At 39.9% G+C, this 21,879-nt stretch overlaps 2 protein-coding genes and 1 long non-coding RNA gene across 3 annotated transcripts; 2 read left to right on the top strand and 1 right to left on the bottom strand.

Annotated features, from left to right (window-relative positions):
• Positions 1 to 1,924: 1,924 nt before the first annotated feature.
• On the top strand, positions 1,925 to 2,521 carry LOC306979712 (enhancer of split mbeta protein-like; the record flags this gene model as incomplete). Its single annotated transcript, XM_079578807.1, has 2 exons — positions 1,925 to 1,987; positions 2,093 to 2,521. The coding sequence occupies 2 exons, from the start codon at positions 1,925 to 1,927 to the stop codon at positions 2,387 to 2,389; spliced, it is 360 nt and encodes a 119-aa protein (XP_079434933.1). The 3' UTR covers positions 2,390 to 2,521.
• Positions 2,522 to 3,574: 1,053 nt separating this feature from the next.
• On the bottom strand, positions 3,575 to 15,580 carry LOC306979745 (solute carrier family 2, facilitated glucose transporter member 1-like). The gene is made up of 10 exons (XM_079578844.1): positions 15,282 to 15,580; positions 10,134 to 10,229; positions 7,318 to 7,478; positions 6,999 to 7,239; positions 6,345 to 6,507; positions 6,063 to 6,250; positions 5,875 to 5,979; positions 5,689 to 5,790; positions 5,402 to 5,605; positions 3,575 to 5,301 (listed from the first exon to the last, which is right to left on the bottom strand). The coding sequence occupies exons 1-10, from the start codon at positions 15,294 to 15,296 to the stop codon at positions 5,101 to 5,103; spliced, it is 1,476 nt and encodes a 491-aa protein (XP_079434970.1). The 5' UTR covers positions 15,297 to 15,580; the 3' UTR covers positions 3,575 to 5,100.
• On the top strand, positions 14,832 to 20,216 carry LOC306979746. Its single transcript, XR_013793959.1, has 3 exons — positions 14,832 to 15,241; positions 19,948 to 20,000; positions 20,084 to 20,216. It is a non-coding gene; the product is annotated as an uncharacterized lncRNA (long non-coding RNA).
• The last annotated feature ends 1,663 nt before the right edge of the window (positions 20,217 to 21,879 follow it).

Raw genomic sequence — 21,879 nt, 5'->3', positions numbered from 1 at the left:
GCACATGCTGTTATGGCCTGGGGTCAGGTCTCTGAGGAGCAGGTTGATGCTGAGCACACGCCTCCTTCATCTCTCACTGAAGCATCAGTGAACTATCACATGTACATTTACTACACAAACTGTTTGATACAGTTTCTTTACTAACAACAACTGTAAAACTTGGTGTAGTTAGTTGGTGGTGAGTCAGAGTGGAGCCAGGTGAATGTCCCATGTGTCCTGTGTGTTCAGGTCAGAGGTCTTCATCTATTGTCCCTCTGCGGCTGTGAGTGTGTCTCCTCTGGTTTCCCACACTCTGCCTTTCACTGCAACAACAAAAGAAGTGTGCTCCATCCGTCACATCATTAACAGTGACCACCGAAATAACTTCAGTGACTTCTTTGGCTCATTCTCAAAATGAACATGAGTGACATAACTGTGGTTACACTTACACTCCCAGAATGTGTGATTTCAGACATTGTTTTGTCCATCACTGCATTTCTCCTTAATGGTGTTGGGCTGTAATTTAACTTTCTTTATTTGAGCATGTTTATGGTGTCCTCGGTCATATGTGCCAGGGTTAACTACTGTTATGAGAAGTGCTGTCGTCTGCTAATTTTACCAGACCATCATCATAATCCAACCATTTATCATATTTTGCAGTCAAAATATGATGTAAATGAAACGGGCTAAAGTCCTATAGTTTCGGGACATTGACATTTAAACAGTGACAAATCATTTAGAGTTTGTAACAATTCCTGAGTAAGTCAGGTGATAAGCCTACACTGTATCTGTGTCACAGTAACAGGCTCCACCTCCTGATGGTGAAGAGGAGCCTAAACACAGCCATTTGTTTTCTTCTTCTACACAATAATCTTAAAAGTTGCATTATAGTAAAGTCCGACCAATGGGCTCCTTTCCCTCCAAGTCCCTGGTGATGTCATGGTGTGTCTCCATGACGACATTGGGAGCATCTGTTCCTCAGGCTCCTCATGGTTCAATGAACACACAACACAAAGAGTTTGTGGGAAACAGAGAGAGGCTTTTTACTCAGCGCTAAAAACACAGGTCACATGCCAAACATCTGGCACCAGATCAACTGAACTTCTTCAGGTTTGGTCCGGACGTATCTCTTTGTCAGCCCAATGAAACAGTACACTGATTAAAAAACTGTTCCATATGTTTACACGTTTTAGAGCGCTATGTGAAGCGCAATTTTCTTTTGTAAAGTAGAGCTGGAAACAATTAAGTAACATTAAGTAACTTTTCCTCCTTTCTTTGTTTCTTTGCGTGGATCAATTTTCACACCAAAAACTGCTGCCATGTTTGGACCAAACACTTTGGTGCAAACAATGATCTAATCTACATTCAGTTTGCTGTCCTTTGCTGTAAAGTAGAAAATAGTGGAATCAATTTTGGCCAGTGTGACTGAAGTCTTATCTAAATGGTCACTTCTAATGATGTGACGGATGGAGCACACTTCTTTTGTTGTTGCAGTGAAAGGCAGAGTGTGGGAAACCAGAGGAGACACACTCACAGCCGCAGAGGGACAATAGATGAAGACCTCTGACCTGAACACACAGGACACATGGGACATTCACCTGGCTCCACTCTGACTCACCACCAACTAACTACACCAAGTTTTACAGTTGTTGTTAGTAAAGAAACTGTATCAAACAGTCTGTGTAGTAAATGTACATGTGATAGTTCACTGATGCTTCAGTGAGAGATGAAGGAGGCGTGTGCTCAGCATCAATCTGCTCCTCAGAGACCTGACCCCAGGCCATAACAGCATTGTCCCTGTCTGCGCTCTGATTGGTCCAGAGTGTGAGAAACTAGTCCCAGGCCTAGACCCACACATTCATATGGAGATGTGGCTCTATAAATATGAGGCTGAAGAAGCACACAGCAGACTCTCCACAGAGACCTCTACAGCTCACATCCACACATGGCTCCAACCATCACTGAAGCAATGGACCCCTCTCTGGAGCACCTCAGCCTCTCTCACAAGGTAAACCCAGTCTCATGCTTCGACTCACGCTTTTATCCTTCCTCTGCTGTATCAGTTATATGTGTAGAACAATGTAACTCATGGACTCTCTTGTTGTTGTTGCAGCTGAGAAAGCCTGTGGTGGAGAAACTACGCAGAGAGAGGATCAACAGCTGCATTGAGCAGCTCAAGTCTCTCCTGTGTCCAGAGTTCCTCCATCAGCAGCCCGACTCCAAACTGGAGAAAGCAGACATCCTGGAGATGACTGTTAGTCTCCTCACAAGTCTGCAGCAGCAGAAGAAGACACACTTCACGTCCCAGAGCCACATGAAGAGCCCTCAGCAAAGTCACTGCTCTGAGCTGCACAACCCAAGACACAGCAGCTTCTACCAGAGCAACGGTGCCCCCTGGAGGCCGTGGTAGAGCCTGCACACCGCTCAGACTGTCACAGTTACTCGAGACCACACTGGTCTGAATCTGGAGTGTTCTCCTGCATTTGAAACTCCTCTGGGACTGATGCTTTTTCAATTGAGAATGTAGCATTTCCTGTGGAAATGTTGGTCAAGATTGACAGAATTATTTGAACTTCAACTATGAAGTGTTTTCTGATTCAAGACTTGTTCTTCTGTGTTAGAAGAAGTCACATGTTTTCTATGATATATTTCCTATGGAAATGATCTCATATGTTTGAACTTTCATTTGAAAGACACTTTGTCATGCATGTTGCATGAATCCAGTTTGTTTTGTTCACAATGAAAGAAATGTTATTTTGCACATTTGTTTTATAATGTGCACATTGCTCCTTTATTTTGGAGAGTTTCTGCTGTAACAAAGTCACTTTTTTGTGACAGTCATGTTAACATGCAGAGCAAAAATACCAAACTATGTCCTCTATGTCATACATGTTGTATGAATGTTGTCAGGTGCTTCATTGTTTTTAATGAAAGCCAAATGTAAATTTCTTTACACATTGTTTGAATATTTCATTTGCTCCTTTGAGGGGAGTGTTTCTGCTGTAACAGAGTCACGTTTTGGTGACAGTGTGTGTCAGTGAGGCCTGTTGTAAGGTCTCTTCTGTTGAACTTGTTGATGATGTTCACCTGAGTGTGGACCAGGATTCACTGTGTTCTGTGTCTTTTATAAAGACTTCTGTCCTCCACTCTTTGGGAGCGCCCTGTGCCTTGTACAAACAAGTTGTTGCTGTGATGCATCATCACTTAAATAAATAAATAATGCAATTGATTATTATTTTCTGTAATTTTTATTCCTGCAAATTTAGAAGGCACCCTGTGCCTTATGGTCTGGAGTGCCTGAATAGGTCTCTCTTTGCCAGGAATACCCATGAAACTAAATCTTATAGGTACTTTTTTGGTTCACGGGTCAGATTAATCAATGTCAAGGTCAATCTGAAGGCTTTTAAAATTTCTTTTGGATACTGTGGTTTTTCCCTTTTTATAATTTACATCAACAAAAGCAGCATCATCCACAACTCTAGGTACTTATTTACACTTTTTATGAGACCTGGATTTTTTATTAACCCCAAACTGATCTTTGCTTAAATCCGAGAAAATATATAGTCATTAAAATAAAAGGCAGAATGATTTTATTAGTGTTCATTCATCACATTATACAGTACTTCATTGATCAAATGTGAACGCTGAATACAAAGTTGTACTAAATATACAAGGATTTCTTAAAAAATACCACTGAGAGCTTTTCTATGTACATAATGTCTTGTGTGGACCATCTATTGTCAACACATGTGCGTTAGGTAGTATTTGAATATTTATGTACACTTCATACTGTGTTTTTTGTCATTGATTGCATCCTTGTGCATTCATGGTATTGTTACAAATATGCAATTGTGAATTTAAAGCTCTATGTACACTTGAAAATAACCCGGAATGTTTACTGTTGTAATTTTGGATTCATGACTCATTAGGTTACGAAAACTGAGCATATTTACTTAAATAAACATATCAAACAATTCCATTTTCCATTTTAAAAACATCAAGTAACCCATCAGCAGTACTTCAGTCTTGTCAGTAACAAAGTTTCCACATGGTGAGTACAAAATACAGTAAAAAATATTTGAACACAAGTGTGATGTCAAAAGAGATGTCACTGTGAATATCATAAAGTGCTGCGCAAAGCTCAAACAACACATTCTATAAGCAGTGATACAGCAGTCATAGACAGTGAACTGTACATAGAGTAGTGACACAATGCTGTAACAATCAACCTCAGCTACGAAAGACCATCCTCTGCAGCACTTACAGTAACGGAGATCAGGGAGTGCAAGTCACAACGGGAGATTCATAAAAAGCACATTTACCAACCATAGGAACCTCAACCAAAACCTGACATTCAATTTGGTCCATGTTTATGTCATTTATCTGACGATACTATGTGGTTGTCGCATGAGCCAGAACTCTTAATTTTAGGGAAAATGTAAAGACAGAATCCAAGTTTCACCACATTAGTGCACTGAATTGATGCATGTTTAAATTGTTTGCTTAATAATCTCATAATTTAAAAATGAATGAATTTTAAAACATAAGAAACTACATCTAAAAGAAATTATTACAGCAAATGTATATAATTAATAAATGGTTCATCTAATTCATAAATGTTAAAAACTGTATTGAAAATTGTTACTCTGATCACTTCAAATTGTCTCTCTCGCTTGTGCAAACTTTGTGAGTGGATTTCAAGGGGCACGGCTCCATCTAGTGGATATAAGGCATCATCAGCATTACAGTGTCAACAGTGTTAAAGTATAACTCTAACAGACCAATGCTCTACAGTATTCTATTACCAGGTGTAACAGGTCACACAAAACTATAATATTAAGTTACTAGAAAAATAGATGAATAGACAAGACACATTTTTTTCTTTTCCTTAAGGCGTTAAATAGTTCAGAACCCTCCAAATCCATCCTTCACCCACTCTTCACTTTACATCACATCCCACAGGTCTATGGAACATTTCTCAGTGTCAGGGAGCGAAGATGTCATGTTGGACAATCACATAGGGCAGTAACTGTATGGTGCCCGAAATGTGCTGACAGTGTGAAACAAACTACCAGTCTACTTTTAATGAGTCATAGACCATTGTCCACCATTTAAAACTGCTCAGAGCTGAGAGTCTGCCCCCAGGCTGCTGAATTCCTCTGCTGAGTGCTTCTCTCCACGAACAACCGCGGTCTGTCCAAAACCGGCCGCAATGTCATCAAACGTCCGGCCCTTGGTCTCTGGCACCTTGAAGTAGGTGAAGATGAAGAACATGAGCAGCAACACAGTGAAGATGACGAACACGTACGGGCGGGTCCACTCCTGGGGAAACAAAACACAAAGATGAAATAATTAGGGATTGTCATATTACCGTATTTCATACACATTTCTTCATGAATCTCAAAGCCAGTGTTTGTCTCACCTCAACGTATGGAAAGCACATTCCCACGATAAAGTTGGCAGTCCAGTTGGAGAAACCTGCAACCGCAATGGCTGAAGGCCTGGGCCCCTGTGAGAACAGCTCTGCCACAATGAACCAGGGAATGGGACCTGGTCCAATCTCAAAGAAGGCCACATAGCCAAAGATAGCCACGATGCTCAAATACGACATCCATTTAACTTTCTCCTGCAGAAGACCGACGTCAAGTAAGAAAGTGACAACAACCACACATTTAAATGATCAAGTATGAGTTGCCAACTTAAACTTACGAGCAAGGCCAGGGCAATGGTCATTAGAACGGTGGATGCAGCCATTCCCATCAACCCAATGAGGTGCAGAGACCTACGGCCAGCGCGTTCAACAACAAACAACTACAGGAGAATAAACATTTTTAAAGCAAACAATAAATGTAATACAGAACGTTTTAAATTCTCAGGAAGAGTCAGCAGACTTACAGACACCACAGTGAAAGCAGTGTTGACTACTCCAGCTCCAATAGTGGCATACACCGGCTGCTCAACTCCTGATTTCTCAAATATACGTGTGGAGTAGTAGAATACCTACAACAGATAGTCATGCTGTTCAATTCAGAGTTAAATCAAAGTTGAGAACGTTTTCAATGTGTAATGCCATTGTAACTTACAGCATTGATGCCGGACAGCTGCTGGGAGAGCTGCAGTACCACGGCCACCACTAGGGGCTGGCGGTACCGGTGAGAGCGTAAGAGCTCCAGGATGTTCACTTTGGGCTCAGTCATCATTTTACGACTCTCCTCCTTCATCTCCTTGATGTCACTGCTCACGTCTGTGGTCCCTCTGAGCTTCTTCAGCACTAGCAAGCACGAAACAAGCAAGTCAGCAACACGAGCCACAAACTGTTTATTTAGTTTTATTTTGAGTAGAGCTGAATCTATGATGAAATATACCATTCTTGGCTTTGTTCTCTTCATTCTTGTTGATGAGCAAGAATCTGGGGCTCTCGGGGCAAAGGAGAAGCAAGACGCACTGAATTATAGCAAAGATGAAAATGAAGCCCAACAGAAGCGGCCAGAGCTCGTCATTCCCCATGACTGATTCCAATCCGAACACCTGAAATATGTAGCAAAAAAACAGTTTTAAAGGATTGGAGTTAAAATACAGTTTTGCAAGTCCTGCTTTTTAATTATTCTTAAGTCTGTTTCACCTTCTTTTATATCTAAAAATGCATCTTTATTAATCAACTATGCATATCATTTAACAGGGAACTTGCAAAAAATCCAAGGAAATAGGACATTACTCCCCAAAAGATACAAAAAGAATACTATTGGAGGAGGTTGCAGTACATCAAATCAAATCTATGTTTCTTTTTTTGTGTGTGGACAGAATGGGCTGTAACTGACACAATACTAAATAAAAGAAAAAAGAGGTAGAAAAAAGAAAGAAAGAAAGAAACCACTTTCCTAAAAAAAGAAATAAAAAGACAAAACGTTTAGACACATCCAATACATTTTAGATGTACACAATAAAATGTACATAAATACAAGTGTTTCGAAAACCATGGTAACCTATTGTGTATAAGAAAACAAGCTGAAGTCACAAACCTGTGCCATCAGGATGCCGACAACAATGCCCAACTGGTGGAGGGTACCCAGAGCCCCTCGTAGGGCAGTTGGAGAAACTTCACCCACGTACATAGGAACAAAACCGGTGGAGAGCCCAGAGTACAGGCCCACCACAAACCGCCCGATGATCAGCATCTCCCAGGAGCCCGCCAACTTGGAAAAACCCATCAAACCGGCAGAGAGGAAGGACAGGACATTCACCATCAGCATTGAGTTTCTCCTGTGAAGATATTCCGAGTTAGGTTTGTATGGAAGAGCGAGTAAGACAGCAATATCTATGATTTTATCCCAAATTTACCTGCCAAAACGGTTCACAAACAGTCCGACAGAAAAGGAACCAAAGATGCCACCGACTGAAAAGATCGCAACAGCAACAGCCCAGATGGCAGTGAGTGTGCTCTGTGTAATTTGTTCACTGTAGCGTTGTTCATATGTATTATTGATGAAGCGCTCAATAACCTAAAAACACAAAACAATCACAGAGTTTGGAATTACAACCTCTTCTTCAACTTATCATTATAACTACATGCAAACATGTATGTCCAGATGGGGGCGGTGTTGTCCAATCATGATCCTAACAGGAAGTTTCAGGAGCATGTGTCACATTTCTGAATGCCATGCCCATGATAATGTTGACAAATACACTCCGCCCCCGTGTCTGTAGTGAGACGTTTCGTCATCTCTTCGTCAGAATTAATGTCTCACATGACTCAAAAATGTGCTGGACCACTCTGCCACTCGGTGACTTCAGCACTATGCGCCTGACCCTGCGCTCAGCTATCACAACCAAAGGTCTGCTCCAGTTTGGTCATGTGGCTGTCAGATAAGATGACACTCTGTGTGCATTTGGGAACATAGCAACTGAGGTGGTATCGCAGGGGTGTGAAGTCAACTTCAATTTAAAGTTACTTTTGGCATACCCCTCAAGGAGACAAACCTATTTAGGTCAACGTTTACATGACCTTAGTGCTATCATAGACCTGATAAAAAAGTGTGACACTGAACTTCATCAACCGTAATATCCAATGCACCACTTTTGCTAACTAAGCGCATACTGATGTGTACATACCACAAATAATACAGTGCATAAATCTAATCTTCAGCTATCTTCGACAATTACAAAGTTACACTCTAATTCTAGGCATGGAATCAAAAACCTTAAACCAGCATTTGAACCACACAATCACAGTCTATTCATTCAGTTTCAGACTAGATGTTGGGCTGTCAAGGTTAACTTCACATTCACTCCGCACTGACAAAGAAACTTTTCATGAAAATCTGAAAAGCTATCTGCCAAAATCACCTTGAGTTGTACAAAAACCTGGATACAGGCCCGAATTGTGAAGCTTTTTGAAAGACCTTACGATATGGTGAAGATAAATGATTAACTATGTAATTTGAATGGGCCTCCAAATAAGGACTGCATTTGCACACTGGAACAAGCAGTAGAGCAGGAGGAGGAAGAAGAAACAGGGAGCCCTTGAAAGAGCATATCTAATCATAGACGCTGTAGCACGGAGCAAGGCCTTCGTCACAGCCAGCAGCATCCCTGGACTCTTTCATTTAAACTCAAATGAGAGAGTCCGTGTGTGCATATGAATTCTTCATCTGTTATTTTGTCAACAATGACTCGGCTATTTACTAGATTAGCAAGTGTTTTGCAATTTTGTCCAGGTGTTGTTGAGCGGCCTTAGTTACATGTGACTGTGCTAATCATTGTGACACGAGGGAGTGGGGATAAAGACTCGGGGGGCCTCACACCAGCTTAAGGATGTAACAGGCAACACGTAGATTCTAACACGTGCCGGTTCCAACGAGCACTGGATTACATCATATCATATCTTCATTTCAAAATAATCTGCGAAAAACTGCCGCGAGAAGGTCCCAGGTCCCCTTTGTTCCCAGTCTGCCTGTTCTCTTATTACACTGATTTTAGGTTTGGTTGCTCAAGCACATGAACTTGGGTAGTTTTTTGCAGTAACTGTCATTCTTGTGAAGTTAAAAATGTTGTGTTTTGTGCACTATATTCAACAGAATTATTCTAATTATAAATGTCATTAATGTGTTCTACTCTACTTGAGTGGCTTCTCAATTTTACATTTTATGTATCAAGGTGTGAGAAAACCTTGTGTGACCTTATGGGGTTTACTCGGACTTATTGCCAATGATGAGCAACCCATTTAAACACAAAACCCCATAGAAGGAAAAACAGTCACATTTCTACACAACAATACCTTTCAAAACAGCTCATACACATTGCAATCCTTTGACATCAAAGAGCAGTCATAGGTTGGTGAGAGTTGTAAAACAATATATAAAAGGCAGCCTGAGACAAAGACTGATGGTAAATTTTACTACTGGCTGACAGCTGTGCAGCCAAAGGGTGTGTCCAGACCAACACAATACCAGGTGGACATTCAGGAAATGACTGGTTTACTTTGGTAATATTATCCAATACAACTATATCCAGAGGCGGCAGAAAATATGCAATATATATTATTACTAGAAGATATTTGCTCATTAGATTTTCCTTCTTTGTTATTGCACTGTTAATATAGGTACCTCAATGCTCCCTTCTGGACATTTTCCCTGATGAGAAGAATGACGTTTTTTGGATATAGACAGAAATCCTTCAGTCTGGTCTCTTAATCCACTCCCTCTGGTCTTCAAGCCTCAGCTGTTATTATTTCTCAGTGTCTCACCCCCCCGCCACGTTTAAAGAAAACAATCAAAGAAAGCGGGGAATATTTAAACATCAGGGCTGGGTATTGTTCTTTTTTTGAAGTGCCCGTACTTACATTAGGACCTTGTTGGTACTGCTGATACCTGAACAATATTTCCAATTCCTATGCTTAACTAGAACAATAAATAAGTTATAAAAATAAAGCTCACAAATTCCAAAAAGACTATAATTTTGAGCAAAATCAGGAAGTTTATCATTTATTTTAGCTCGGAGAAAGTGACTCCTATCTAATGCAAATGGACCCACCAAGCATCAAAACTTGGTTATCGATTTAAAAGGTTTCCTGATATTACAGAAGTGGTAGCGTAACATTTTTTCCAATGACTCAGAGCCCAGCCCCAGTTCATATTAAATGAATAAAGATGACTTACACTTTGAGGAGCGTTAATGACACCTGTGTTGTAGCCAAACTGTAGCGAGCCAATCACAGCTGTTCCCACGCACAGCAACAACGGGAACGTTAATTGCTGCAAGAAAACACAAACAAAAACACCGGTTGTCAATTATTTGCAAAGTAGCATCATTATAATCAAATAGCACTTTTACACAGATCATATGACATACTTTTATATGAAGAAACTAAACTCGTGAATAAAAAAGGCCATTCTTCCTCTTTCAGGAAGTTATCATAAAACTTCATTAAAGAATGCAACAAAGTGGCTAATGTTTACACCACAATGAAGATAAACACACTGTTCATTGTTAGAGCTCACGGTGAAAGTATTTTCCTTGAAAAGATTAAATGCTGCAGGATGAATGTAGCATGTGTTTACATGAGAGACTCAGCCTCAAAGTACTTGTTCAGAGAACCTGTGTCTGGGCCGAGGTCCAGCAGTCGCTCCATGTTATTCCTGAGTTCATTTGTTGGTTAATCTCAGAAGAGACCAATAGATTAGGGAAGATTTTCTTCATACGATGAAGTTAATAAAGCAATGTCAATGTCCATTTCCTGCATCACAGACGCCGAGCCGTGGGAAGATATTTTGGCCAGGGGGTGCTGAGAGACAAGATTGACCACAAAACGCTATTTCTGTGCTTATTCCTTATTTATCTAATATTGCCTGTAATGTGTAAACTATCCACTAGTGGGCGCTGTAGCAGCCTCAGCACCCTGGGTACCCACAGACGCAGGCCCAGATATGCCTCAGACTGTAACATACAACTTAGTCATATTATTCCTCAGTACGACATGATGTAAGCTTGGTGACCCGTTGCCCTTTAGTCCATGTTCAGTGTTTCCAACTTCTTTGCCACTTCCCCGTGTCATGGCTTGACTCCAGCTCTGTGATGGCTAGACATATCAGGTGTGCTATATTATGGCAACAGAAGATCTGCCGAAAAAACATGACTATGACCCGTTTGTTAGCCAAGAAAGGGCTTGTGTTACAATATTGTGAAATAATAAGAGGATATTTGTGAAATTTTTCGTTGACCTTTAACAAATACTATGTCAAATGAGGAATTGAGCTTTTTAATCAACTAAGTATTCCCCTGTGACCAAATGGTTCAGAACTTCAGACATACATAACTTTTGCTAAATCCTCCTGAAGACAACCCCACAAGGTTTCATTAAAACCTTGTGGATTAAAACATTCAAATGTTGGGATTTGAGGCTGCCTTCTTTTTTCTTCTCTGTCACTCTACTAACATAGCAAAGGGGAAAACACGGCCCACATTTTTTGGAGGCAGCCACTTGAGCGTCTTCACTTTCCCTTAGTCACGCCTCTTTTTGAGGACCAATGGCTTCCTCATGTGCCGGTTCACTCGGTGCATGACGACACTCGGCACAGTATACACACTGTAGTTTCTGAGGGGCGGAGCCATGTTGATTTTCACCAAACTCAAGGCAGCTTTCAGCATGAGTGTCTACTTTTTACGACCAAATGGGCAAAGCAAGAGGTGAAAATAAATATACACATAGTGATTCAATGTGCTTCACAGATAAAAGCAGCATAGATTAAATGTGGATACAGTCAGAAAACACAAAACGTAACTATGACTGCGTGTACAATACAGTTAAAGTAAAAAGTGCGTGCTGCTGATAGTCTTGTGATTAAAGCTACCACATAAACAGTAAATATCTGAACGTCTCTTCCTGTTTCTCTTGTCTCCTGTCCTGTCAAATAAAGCCCAGCCCAAACTACTCCTTAAAAGTAAATGGTGGATAGCACATTACTTTAACTTGTCATAATCATATCTGAACAGAGTCGTTTACAGGATCTGGATCGCATCAGAAACAGTAGCATGTCTCACATCTCAGTAAGACTGTTCTGGATTGTAGCAGCATAAAACCTCGACGTGTTTAGTCCTGCCTCTGAGCCCCAATAGGAGACCAAGTACACAAACAAGTATTGTGGCAGTCCTGTTCCTGGTATGCACAAACCCGGTTATGTAGGGGATGTGTAAAACCAACAGTGGAGGTAAAAAGCCACTGTTCTTATTAAACTGAATACACTACGACTTTACCTTTAACCTAGTTACACCAGGACCTCCTCAGACTGACCTTGGGTTTTAAACACGATTGAGGTATTTTAAAGGATTCTGACTCTGGGTAAAACTAACAAGAACTTGAATCATCTTTTGTCCCTGATAGAGTGTTAGAGTGATCTCTCCAAAACTTCTGATTGTTTAGTACACAATAGAAGTACGCAATACAAGTATAAATACTCAAATGTACGGCTTCCTTTTTGGCAAACGGTGCAGGCGAACCCTCCAAAGGTATTTTATGATAATAGTCAGCACAAAGTTGTTGCGAAGAACCAATTAAAATCTGTGAAGCACCTGAAGTTTCTATTTCTATCATGCATGGATGAATTGTTTTGGATAAAGACACCATGGATGACTAATATCTGGTATTTAGCAAGTCTTACGAGTTATGTTCACTGTGAGACAGCATTTTTGAAATGTTTTGGCTCAATCACAAAATCCTACAATAAATGTCCATTTAAAAAGATGAACAGAATTTATACTTTTGCTGCTTCGTGCTTCCATTCTCAAAAGGCTTTAATACAGGTTTATTATTAGTTCATACATTTTAAAGAAGCATGAGTGACACAGCGCTTTATGTAAATACTACTCTTTTGCCTGTGAGATTAGGGCGTGAGGTGTAGTGCCTGGACAGAGTTGGTGGTTATCAGGAAAACAAAATTTGCATTGTAATGCTTGCACAGCAGTTCAACAAAATGACAGCAGGCTTGTAAATACATTGAGAATCTCACAACAAACGTTGGGTGCATCACTCCCTCTTCCATCTCCAACTAATCTAAACAGGAAGCTTCTGAACAACCTTGTTGTCTCCACTGCCCAGACTGAGATGAATGACTTCCTTGTTAAGGTTAAGGTATACTTTAGTTATCCTCATAAGGATTCATTCTCTTGTACTAACTACAAGGTAACAGTAAAATAAAAAAAGAATAGTGACCAGGAAACATTGTTTACAAAGGGCCAGCTGACTTTACTTCTGTTGACATAAGAGGTAAAATATCAACACATGGACCGAAAGAGCATTTAAACAATTAATCAACAACCAGAGTAACATATAACCTAGTCTTTAAACTGTTACAAAGTTTGTTTAACTTTAGTGTTGGAGGGAGACTGGTGGTAACTACAACACAAGTTCCTCTGAGCAGTTGTAAACTTGTGACTCACTTAAACCAAAGTAAAGGAAGATAGACTCACATTCACATCAACCAAATAAGAATGAGACCATATCCTGCCACAAAGACTCACACAGAGAGTATATGTGTCGCTCAGCACGTACTAGGTCCTGAATCAAGAGCTCAGTTAACGCGTCTGTGGGGTCCAATATATACCATTCCTCTGTATCATTTGCTGCAATTAAAATAATTGATGATTATTGACAGACAGGTTTTGGACTGAAGTCTTCCGCCTTTTAGCTCACTCACTTGTTTTGTTATTGTGGTTGCTAAGTGAATGTAGTGTCTTTGTCTCCAAAAGACCTAACTAATTTTAATTAACAAGTCAACAAGACTGTAGATATGCTAATATGACCTGACTTGAACTAACCATACTTGAATTATGTCTCTTACATAAAAGAATAAGCCATTTCGCAACACAATGAACCTGTTTGTGTGCCAAAGAGTTACACACAAACTCGCTTGTTCGTTTCAATTAAATCCCACCCAGATCTTTTAATCTCAACATTCACAGCAAAACACTTCGTTATTCCTCATTAGAGGTTGGCTGACACTATTCAACATAAACAACAGAGCTATTCGATTCACAGTAGATCTCAGATTGAGAGCACTTATGTTTGACAGTACGTCCAGCGTAATCAAGTGTGTAAAGAGTTCAGGTTTAATCTGATAATGTGACAATTAACATAACTTTCATTCTTTTGAGAGGAATGGCTACTGATCATAATGCTGGCACGCAAAACATGCTCTGGAGTAAACCTGTGTGGTTCCTTTCAATAACTCGCCCACGCGACTATTTGGCAACACACCTGAAAATATAAAAGGTCAATACGTATATTTTTGTTCACTTGTGGCCTGTTACTCTGCTCTTTAAAGCACTAAGCCATAAAATCCTAGGTCAATCGGGGAATGTGCTTCAACTATAGAGCAGAGAGAGCAGGGAGGCAAACATCCTTGTAAAGCCTTGAATACTGTGAATTCCCAAAACGGGACAGGAACAGGGACCCATTCCCTGAACGTCCATCTGAAAAGGCCATGACACAATAACATGCCGGATTAAAATAGAACAAAACAAACCGCTGGGATCCAGTAATATCCCAGTTTATATTTTGCAGAGCCGGCAAGAAGACAGTCTATAGGCCCTATTATTTACTTTCTGAACAATTACATCAATTCACATTTGTTTGGTGCAAATTTCCCTTTAGCTATAATGTCATTTAAACAAGTTCCTAGTCTTGAGGAGACAATTTACCCACTTTGGTTCTGTGTAAGAGGTGGCTGTAAGCAAACAATACCATCATTCCAGTGAAGTGATGAAAATATATCTGACAATCTACTATGCTACTGTTTGGTACTTCAGGAAGGTTTATATTAATAACGAGTACTGCAACGTTTACAACAAAGTCTGTAGCCTAAGTGTGCGTCCTTGTTCCATCCATAATAAAAGGATGCTTATGGCTAATAGACGGGCATCTCTCGTTTACATCAAAACCAGGAAACTACGCCGGTGGTGACGCGAAACACACGCATCGTGGTGTTTCCTCCATAGGTTTTGTAGCTTTAAAACGTAAGAAATGATCATTTATTCTTGTTTTAAGCATCTTTACAGCTCGGCCACCCTCTCGATAGCGCCGGTGTTGTGTGGTGGCGGTGGTCGTACAGCGGTAATAACGCGATAGCAGCTTATTCACGTAGCAAACAGAAAGCACATGGATGAAACAGGACCCGGGACAACCTGAACCCTGAACCTTAAACTGAGCTTTAGTGCACGCTGCTGCACTCAGCACAACAAATACAAAGACAACAGCAGCCGCATGAAACAGGTCCGACAGCCTTTGGGATGTGTTAGGGGTGTGTGGTTACCTTGCCCGAGTCCATGGCAGCAGCAGCAGCAGGAAAACACGACGCAGATCACTTTGTCTTTGTGGGCTATCGAAGCTTACGTCTTTCTCTTGGTTTTCTTGAGTTTTTTTTTTTACAAGGCCCCCATTTTCGCTGTCTGAATTTGCTGCAGCAAAGTTTAGTAAAAGAAAAGCTAAAAACAACAACAACAACAATCGGATCGTCGCGTCTTTCAGCCACTCGTCAAAAATAGGGCTTAAGATGTTAAGTCTTCCTCTAAAACAGATGTGGGATTGTAAAAGTTTTAAAATGATTTTTCTCTGAAGACCAGCCGGTTGGACCTCATATATCGCCTCGATAATGGGCTGGTCGTTTACGCAGAAAGACCAAAGACCAAACCTCCTTGTGTAAACCAATGGGGAGCGCCCTGACGGCAGCGCCAATGGCTGAGCCTGACCATAATGGGCAGGGCCCATTTTGACACTACGGGAACTGGATTCAAGTTGACTATGAAGTTGACTCAGTTTTTCTTATTTCCTGGAATATACAAAACTCAAAGCACAGATAGCATTGTGCAAATAGCACAGATGCCACAGATGCCACAGATGGGCTACAGAGGCTATTTAATTCCTTTTTGTCTCTTCTCAGGTAAATTGGAATTGAATTGGAATTTGCTTGAATTTAATACATTCATGTAAAAGTGCAAGTTGCAAAAAGTGTGCATGCATCAAAAACAGATAGATAATGATGTACAATATGTAAAAAAAAATAAAAAAAAAGCAATACAGCACAAAGGTATTAGTCCAGCCCTTATGTCACCATATGCAGAAAAGGATGTTCATTCCTTATAAGGTAGTGATTTCTTCTTTATCCTATCCTGAAAAAAAAAAAGTTGTACTGTAAAGTACTTTTTTTTCCCCTAATAAACTTTTTATTAAATAAAATAATAAGCATAAAAAACATTGTTTCTGCCGAACAGGTTTTGAATGAATTCACTGGCATGCTCAAATAATTAAAGTTGTCCTCTACGTTTGGTCCATCCTTCGATGCTGCTGGGGCGACCTGTAAGGAGCAGTGGGCGACCGGAGTGCAGCGCTCAGGGATGTGTTATGTTTTATATTAATGTATAATTCACAGCATGTCGCTATGATTTCTGCCATAAAAACGTTTGCAGCTTAATAAAGGCGGAATGAATGTTCTTGCTGTTTACTACAAGTAACCCCAATACTTTGTTTTCTCCCCAAGTTGTAAATATAGATATGTAATAAAATGTTAATTCCGCTTTATACTCGGTTTTCAAACAATGACTTATGTGCATTGTGATCTACCAACTGGTGGAGGGACATGTTTACCCATTACACAGGGTCCTGTCTGCTATGTGGCCAGTTTGTTTTAACAAAACCCTGTAAAAACAGCTTTTCCAAATGAATGACTGTTTGAAGAGGGGAGGTGTGTGTTGTGAAAATAATTAGGAACAAGTGAAGGGAAATGCTGGTGTTTTTGCAGCAGAAGCTCAAACGTCAGACAGGATAATGGTTTCAAATTTGACTTTAGATGTGTTTATCTTGCATCTCATTTGATACATTGAAAACCGGAGGAAACAAAAATGCCTGTCGGATATCAGACGTTATTTGCAGTAAATGTTACATAATGATAGAACCAGTGAAGAACAATTATGTGCACACGCCTAAACTAGCACCCTGGAAAACCATCGATCATAGGGTGGACTGGGCACAATGTTTACAACTAGAATTATTCCATTGCAAGGTCGTAATGCATGTCATGTTCTTAACAAAAGGTCTATTACAGTAATTCCTTAATGTTTACTGCACCAAAACAGCAACAACAAAAAAATGGTAACAAAATACAGAGTTTGCAATTAAACATAATGCGATCTCATCTTATCTGAAAGTTATTGTAATATAAGCTTTATTGAGTTACTTGAGTTAAGTTATTGATCAAAGCTGCCGCGAGTAAGTGTAGCTCTATCTATTCTTAGTTTTGATTTATAACTTGGAAACCATTGAAATGCTAGAAAAATGTAATTCATATTTGAGCTCCCTACAATAACAACGGTAACACCAATGCAAACTATAATAATTAATACTAAGAGAAAAGGGTAAAACAGGAGTGAAGCAGCGTAGGAGGGCACACACACCTCTTGCCTACTGCACACACCCTGTTTTTTTTAATGCACCACAAGCCACACAATACACTCATACGTAAGATCTTTCTAATAAATCAATAAATGATCAAACATAATCTTTGCAATTCAAAGATGATGTCTCTTTGCCCAATAAATTAACAATAATACCACCCAACAGCGTCAATATATGGTCCCATGATCATCAACTACTGTGGTGTTGTTGTTGTTGCGATGACCTGCCCACACTCACTCTTCATGCAACAAACAAATACTTAAACCCTCGAACCTAAACTGTAAAACATGCTCATCACTCAATCACTAACTCTCTCATTTCCCCATATATGCTCATATTGAACACCCCTTTTTGTTTCCTCCGGTGTGATTCCCTGTTTTCCTCAGTTTTCACTGTAAATATGTACCTGGTGTCTAAAAAACTGACCTTAGATTAGTTTTGTTACAATTAATGTTGAAACAAGTAATTGATTAAGCAACAAATCAATTATTGAAATAGTTGACAACTATTTTAGTAAACGATTACTGGTCTTTTCGTTGGCACAGACAAAAAAAAAAAAGCAAAGCAAAAATAACATGAAAATTCAGTACTTTTGATGGAAAACTATTTGTTTTTTCAAGTTAGGCTAAGAGTCTTCTCTGCATTGTAAATGTCATAAACATTATCTGTCTGTGTCTCAGGACAGTTCGAATTAGCTAAGATTATTAAAATTACCAGTAGCTCCACTCCTATTGTTGCCAGATCCACCAGTTCAGAAATGAACATAAAAGGACTCTCTCACTTCCATAATCCCAGCTCCTGTGCCAGATAACTTCCCAATCAGTGCTGCAGCCTCTAGTTGTTACAGCTCAGTGGCGGAACTTTGGAGGTTCTTAGCTTTCAAACGAACACTGTTCACAGAAACATGTGCTTGTGCTCATGCGCAGCTTTGAGGAAACCAAGTTCAGTTGCCATGACTTTTTCTTAAAGCACTCCTATAAAACATACACACTTTAAGTTAATTCCATCAACAGGTCCTCAAGCGGCATCACTTAAGCTATGTGTGGTTACATTTCGAAAACACATCCGTTAATAGCAGTAACAATACTTAAGTACTAATACTTTAATACTTATATTCAATCTAGTTAAAATACTCAATATAAAGTAAATATCGTCCTCTTGATTTGATACACTTCTGTTCATTCAACCTGGATAGACTCAGACAAAAGCAGAAATTAGGGAGATTTATTGACATGTATATTTGTTTTGGCGATCAGACCCTGGTGGTAGACGTCGATGTATATATGCAAGTCAGTATGGATGAACAGCTTGGAGTTAGGGATGTCTTCCTCCGGAGCCTGGACACTGGTGGTGGTATGGAGACCTGTGAAGATGCAGCAGGGAGAAGCTGTGGCAGAAGAGGTGGAGAAGGGACGGAGGTGGATCGCAGCACAGCTCGGAAGCAAACAATCCATGATTGCTGGAGGCTTAAAACTCGGACCGAGGGCGATGATTGGCTGTGGTGCGGCTCTTACGCTAATGGGTTGAGGTGGAAGTGTGGCCCTCACGGAAGCGATTATTGGCTGGAGGTAGGTGATGCTCTCCCAGGTTGATTTAACGCCTGTGCTTCATTTAGCAGTTATTTCTTTTTTAAACACAATAAGACTCCATGAAGACATGATTTTGTTCTTTGTAGTGTTGTACTGGCCAAATAATTGTCGTCTTAGTTGTAATTTTGATTTGATTGTAATATTCTCCATCCCCAATCCTCCTGCTATGATATATACATTAACTGATGATAAAAGATGACCTAACACAAAGACTGTTAAATCAAAAGTGAGTCTGTTGGACACCTTGACATCATAATCATCACCATTAGTTTGCATTAGACATTTTATTAATATCCTATCCAAACTATAGCTTTTCCAGTTATTTTGCTTTTGTTTGATCCAGTATTTTGACGCATCCTTGCTGTTCTGGTATTGACCTGTTAACACGGGGCTGATATCTGAGCAGGATTTACACAGAGTCCACTGGCGGCTCATGTTCTGAGGGGCACAAAGACTGTCCAGGAGTCAATGCGTGCCCTCTCGCACGTAGGCTCCTCTTCAGTGCCCATAGTAATCCTTTATGCCACTAAGACCTGGTTTCACGGCTGTGGGTGCCATGGCTTCCCCTCAGTCTGATTTGCTTCATTCTTCATAGATTTTACTATTCGAGCTATTTCAGACATAATTTATTGTAAATTGAGGGGTTCTTTTGCCAAAATGTGTCAAATAATCAGCAAAGACTTGTAAATATTGATATTTCAGTGCAGCAAAAACTACACTTTCTTATTAAAATCCACTGAACAAGGTTTTTTTTTTTCAAACAAAGATATGTTTTTGCAACTGAGCTTGTAACAATGTATGTATATGGGTAAACCCTTGGATATAATGCTGTAAAATAGTCACTACCCATTAATTCCAAAGGTATATACAAACAAGACTTAGATCCTGTCCTTCTTTAATGCCAATGACCTAATTTCACCCCACGCCTTTGTGTTTCAGGAATTCAACATTTGGGGAAAAACGCCATCAGAAGGAAAGGCATCGTATGTCCGGTATACGTCACAGGAACACTTTCATAATGTTAGGATACTAATGAATACAGTTTCACCAACATTTATGTCCTGTACTTTTGCAGACTGGGTTGTGGTCCATCCCAACACAAATGCATCAAAGGCGCTCTTTGATTCTGTGTCAAAACAGTGGTGCCTGACTGTTTACAAGAAACTTTGAGAGATGTGAAAATAAGCCTTGTGACCTCGTCTGGGAGCTGAGAGTCTGTGTTTCCAGGTAATTTCATGAATGCTATCTCCTTATTTGTACTCATAGTGTTTTCAAAGTTTGTTGACTTGACTTGACACTGCCCAATACACACTCTGCATCTTTCATTTTTAAATTTGGGGTTCAGGAAGTATTCTAACGCTTATATGGAGGCTTTATCTTTTATGTATGAGGAAAAATGAAAGGAATTTACCTCAGAATTGGTATATACTTTTTGTTTTCTATATATATATATTTCTTTGACACTTTAATCATTTAGGACAATTGTTGAAATGTTAGCAATGTGCAACGCGAGTAGCATGTGTTAAAGTGGATCAGCATCATTTTTTTACTCATGCAGCATTGTCTTATTTACATACCAGATTTGGGGGCCTGATACTATAAGTGCGACATGCCCACAAAATGGCAGATTTGATTTTTCAGCTTGCTCTCGCTATTTAACACCACCTGCCTTAATAAATGACCCCCCGACAGTTTAGTTGAACTGAGCAGCTTGACCGTCCTGTGGACCCTGTTTCTGTCGGTGGCCAGAAGTTATGCTCTTGGCTGAGCTTCTTCGTCCCAAGTTCCCCTTGTCCCATTGTTAAAATGTCCACAGAACCAAGGCTATGGTCTGTTCTGTCAGGATGCTGTGCCAAAAAAGTGGAAAAAGTAAGACAAAACATCTTTCAGGGTGATATTTATTCTTCATTGGGCAGATTCCCAGACCGGGGACACAAACTAGCCATGTCTGTCCATAGGAATTTCCCACATACAGCCAAAGTAGTAACAATTAATTCCTGTTTCTGTTTTTACAGCTAATCATGAGCACAATTACTGACTTTGCTTTCTTTCTCCATGGATCTCTGTTCATGCTCTGGCACTGTCTGGTAACAGCGCACAATACCAACACATCTAAAATTGGAAAGTGCATGTGACTAATCTCTGTTGTCCCTGCTCTATCAGGAGTGGCTGATAGCCTGAGCGCTATACGTGCACAATTTCACTCAATCCCATTGGACCCCCTTTAAACATGTCAGATTTATCTTTTTAGCCACCGTCCGTATCGGATAAAGGCAATATCTTCAGACAACACAGGAAAACTCCGAATAGTGCTGTATCTTTAAAAGTCAATATAAAAACGTCCCCCGTAAGTGTTTCAAAGTGACAAATTTGGTCTGACAGGGTGTTATCCTGATTGTCTAAAGCTTACCCCTCACCCACTGACTTTTGACCTGGGCTTTAGGTGACCAATCTTGTATGTTTACAACTTTTACAAAACATGAAACAATGATTTTTAATTACATTGTTTGCCACCAAAAGACCAAAGAAATTTCATGTTTTGTATTCACTATAAGAAGGTTATACAGGTAGTTTTCACGCACAGTAGTCACTTTACACTACAGTTTACTGATTAAACATGAAACACTGCCAATCAGCACTAAAACGCTTATGACATAACACCACTAATGCTTGTACTTGGCAGAGCCATTTCTTTCATTCTTTGAAATCAAAAGCCAAGATGCAGCCAACACAAGGTCATCTGAGGTTTGCTTTACCTTTTGGAAGTGGCATGCTGCATATACCAAAACACATCTCCAAGAAAGACGTTTTAATCCTTAATTCTCAGATGAGCTGCAAATAAGAGAGAGAAGTAATACATTCAAGCTACAA

Source organism: Gobius niger, assembly GCF_951799975.1.
Source record: "Gobius niger genome assembly, chromosome: 20".
Classification (NCBI taxonomy): Eukaryota; Metazoa; Chordata; class Actinopteri; order Gobiiformes; family Gobiidae; genus Gobius; species Gobius niger.
The sequence above is the reverse complement of the archived record's forward strand: the minus strand, read 5'-3'. Positions and strand labels throughout refer to the sequence as shown.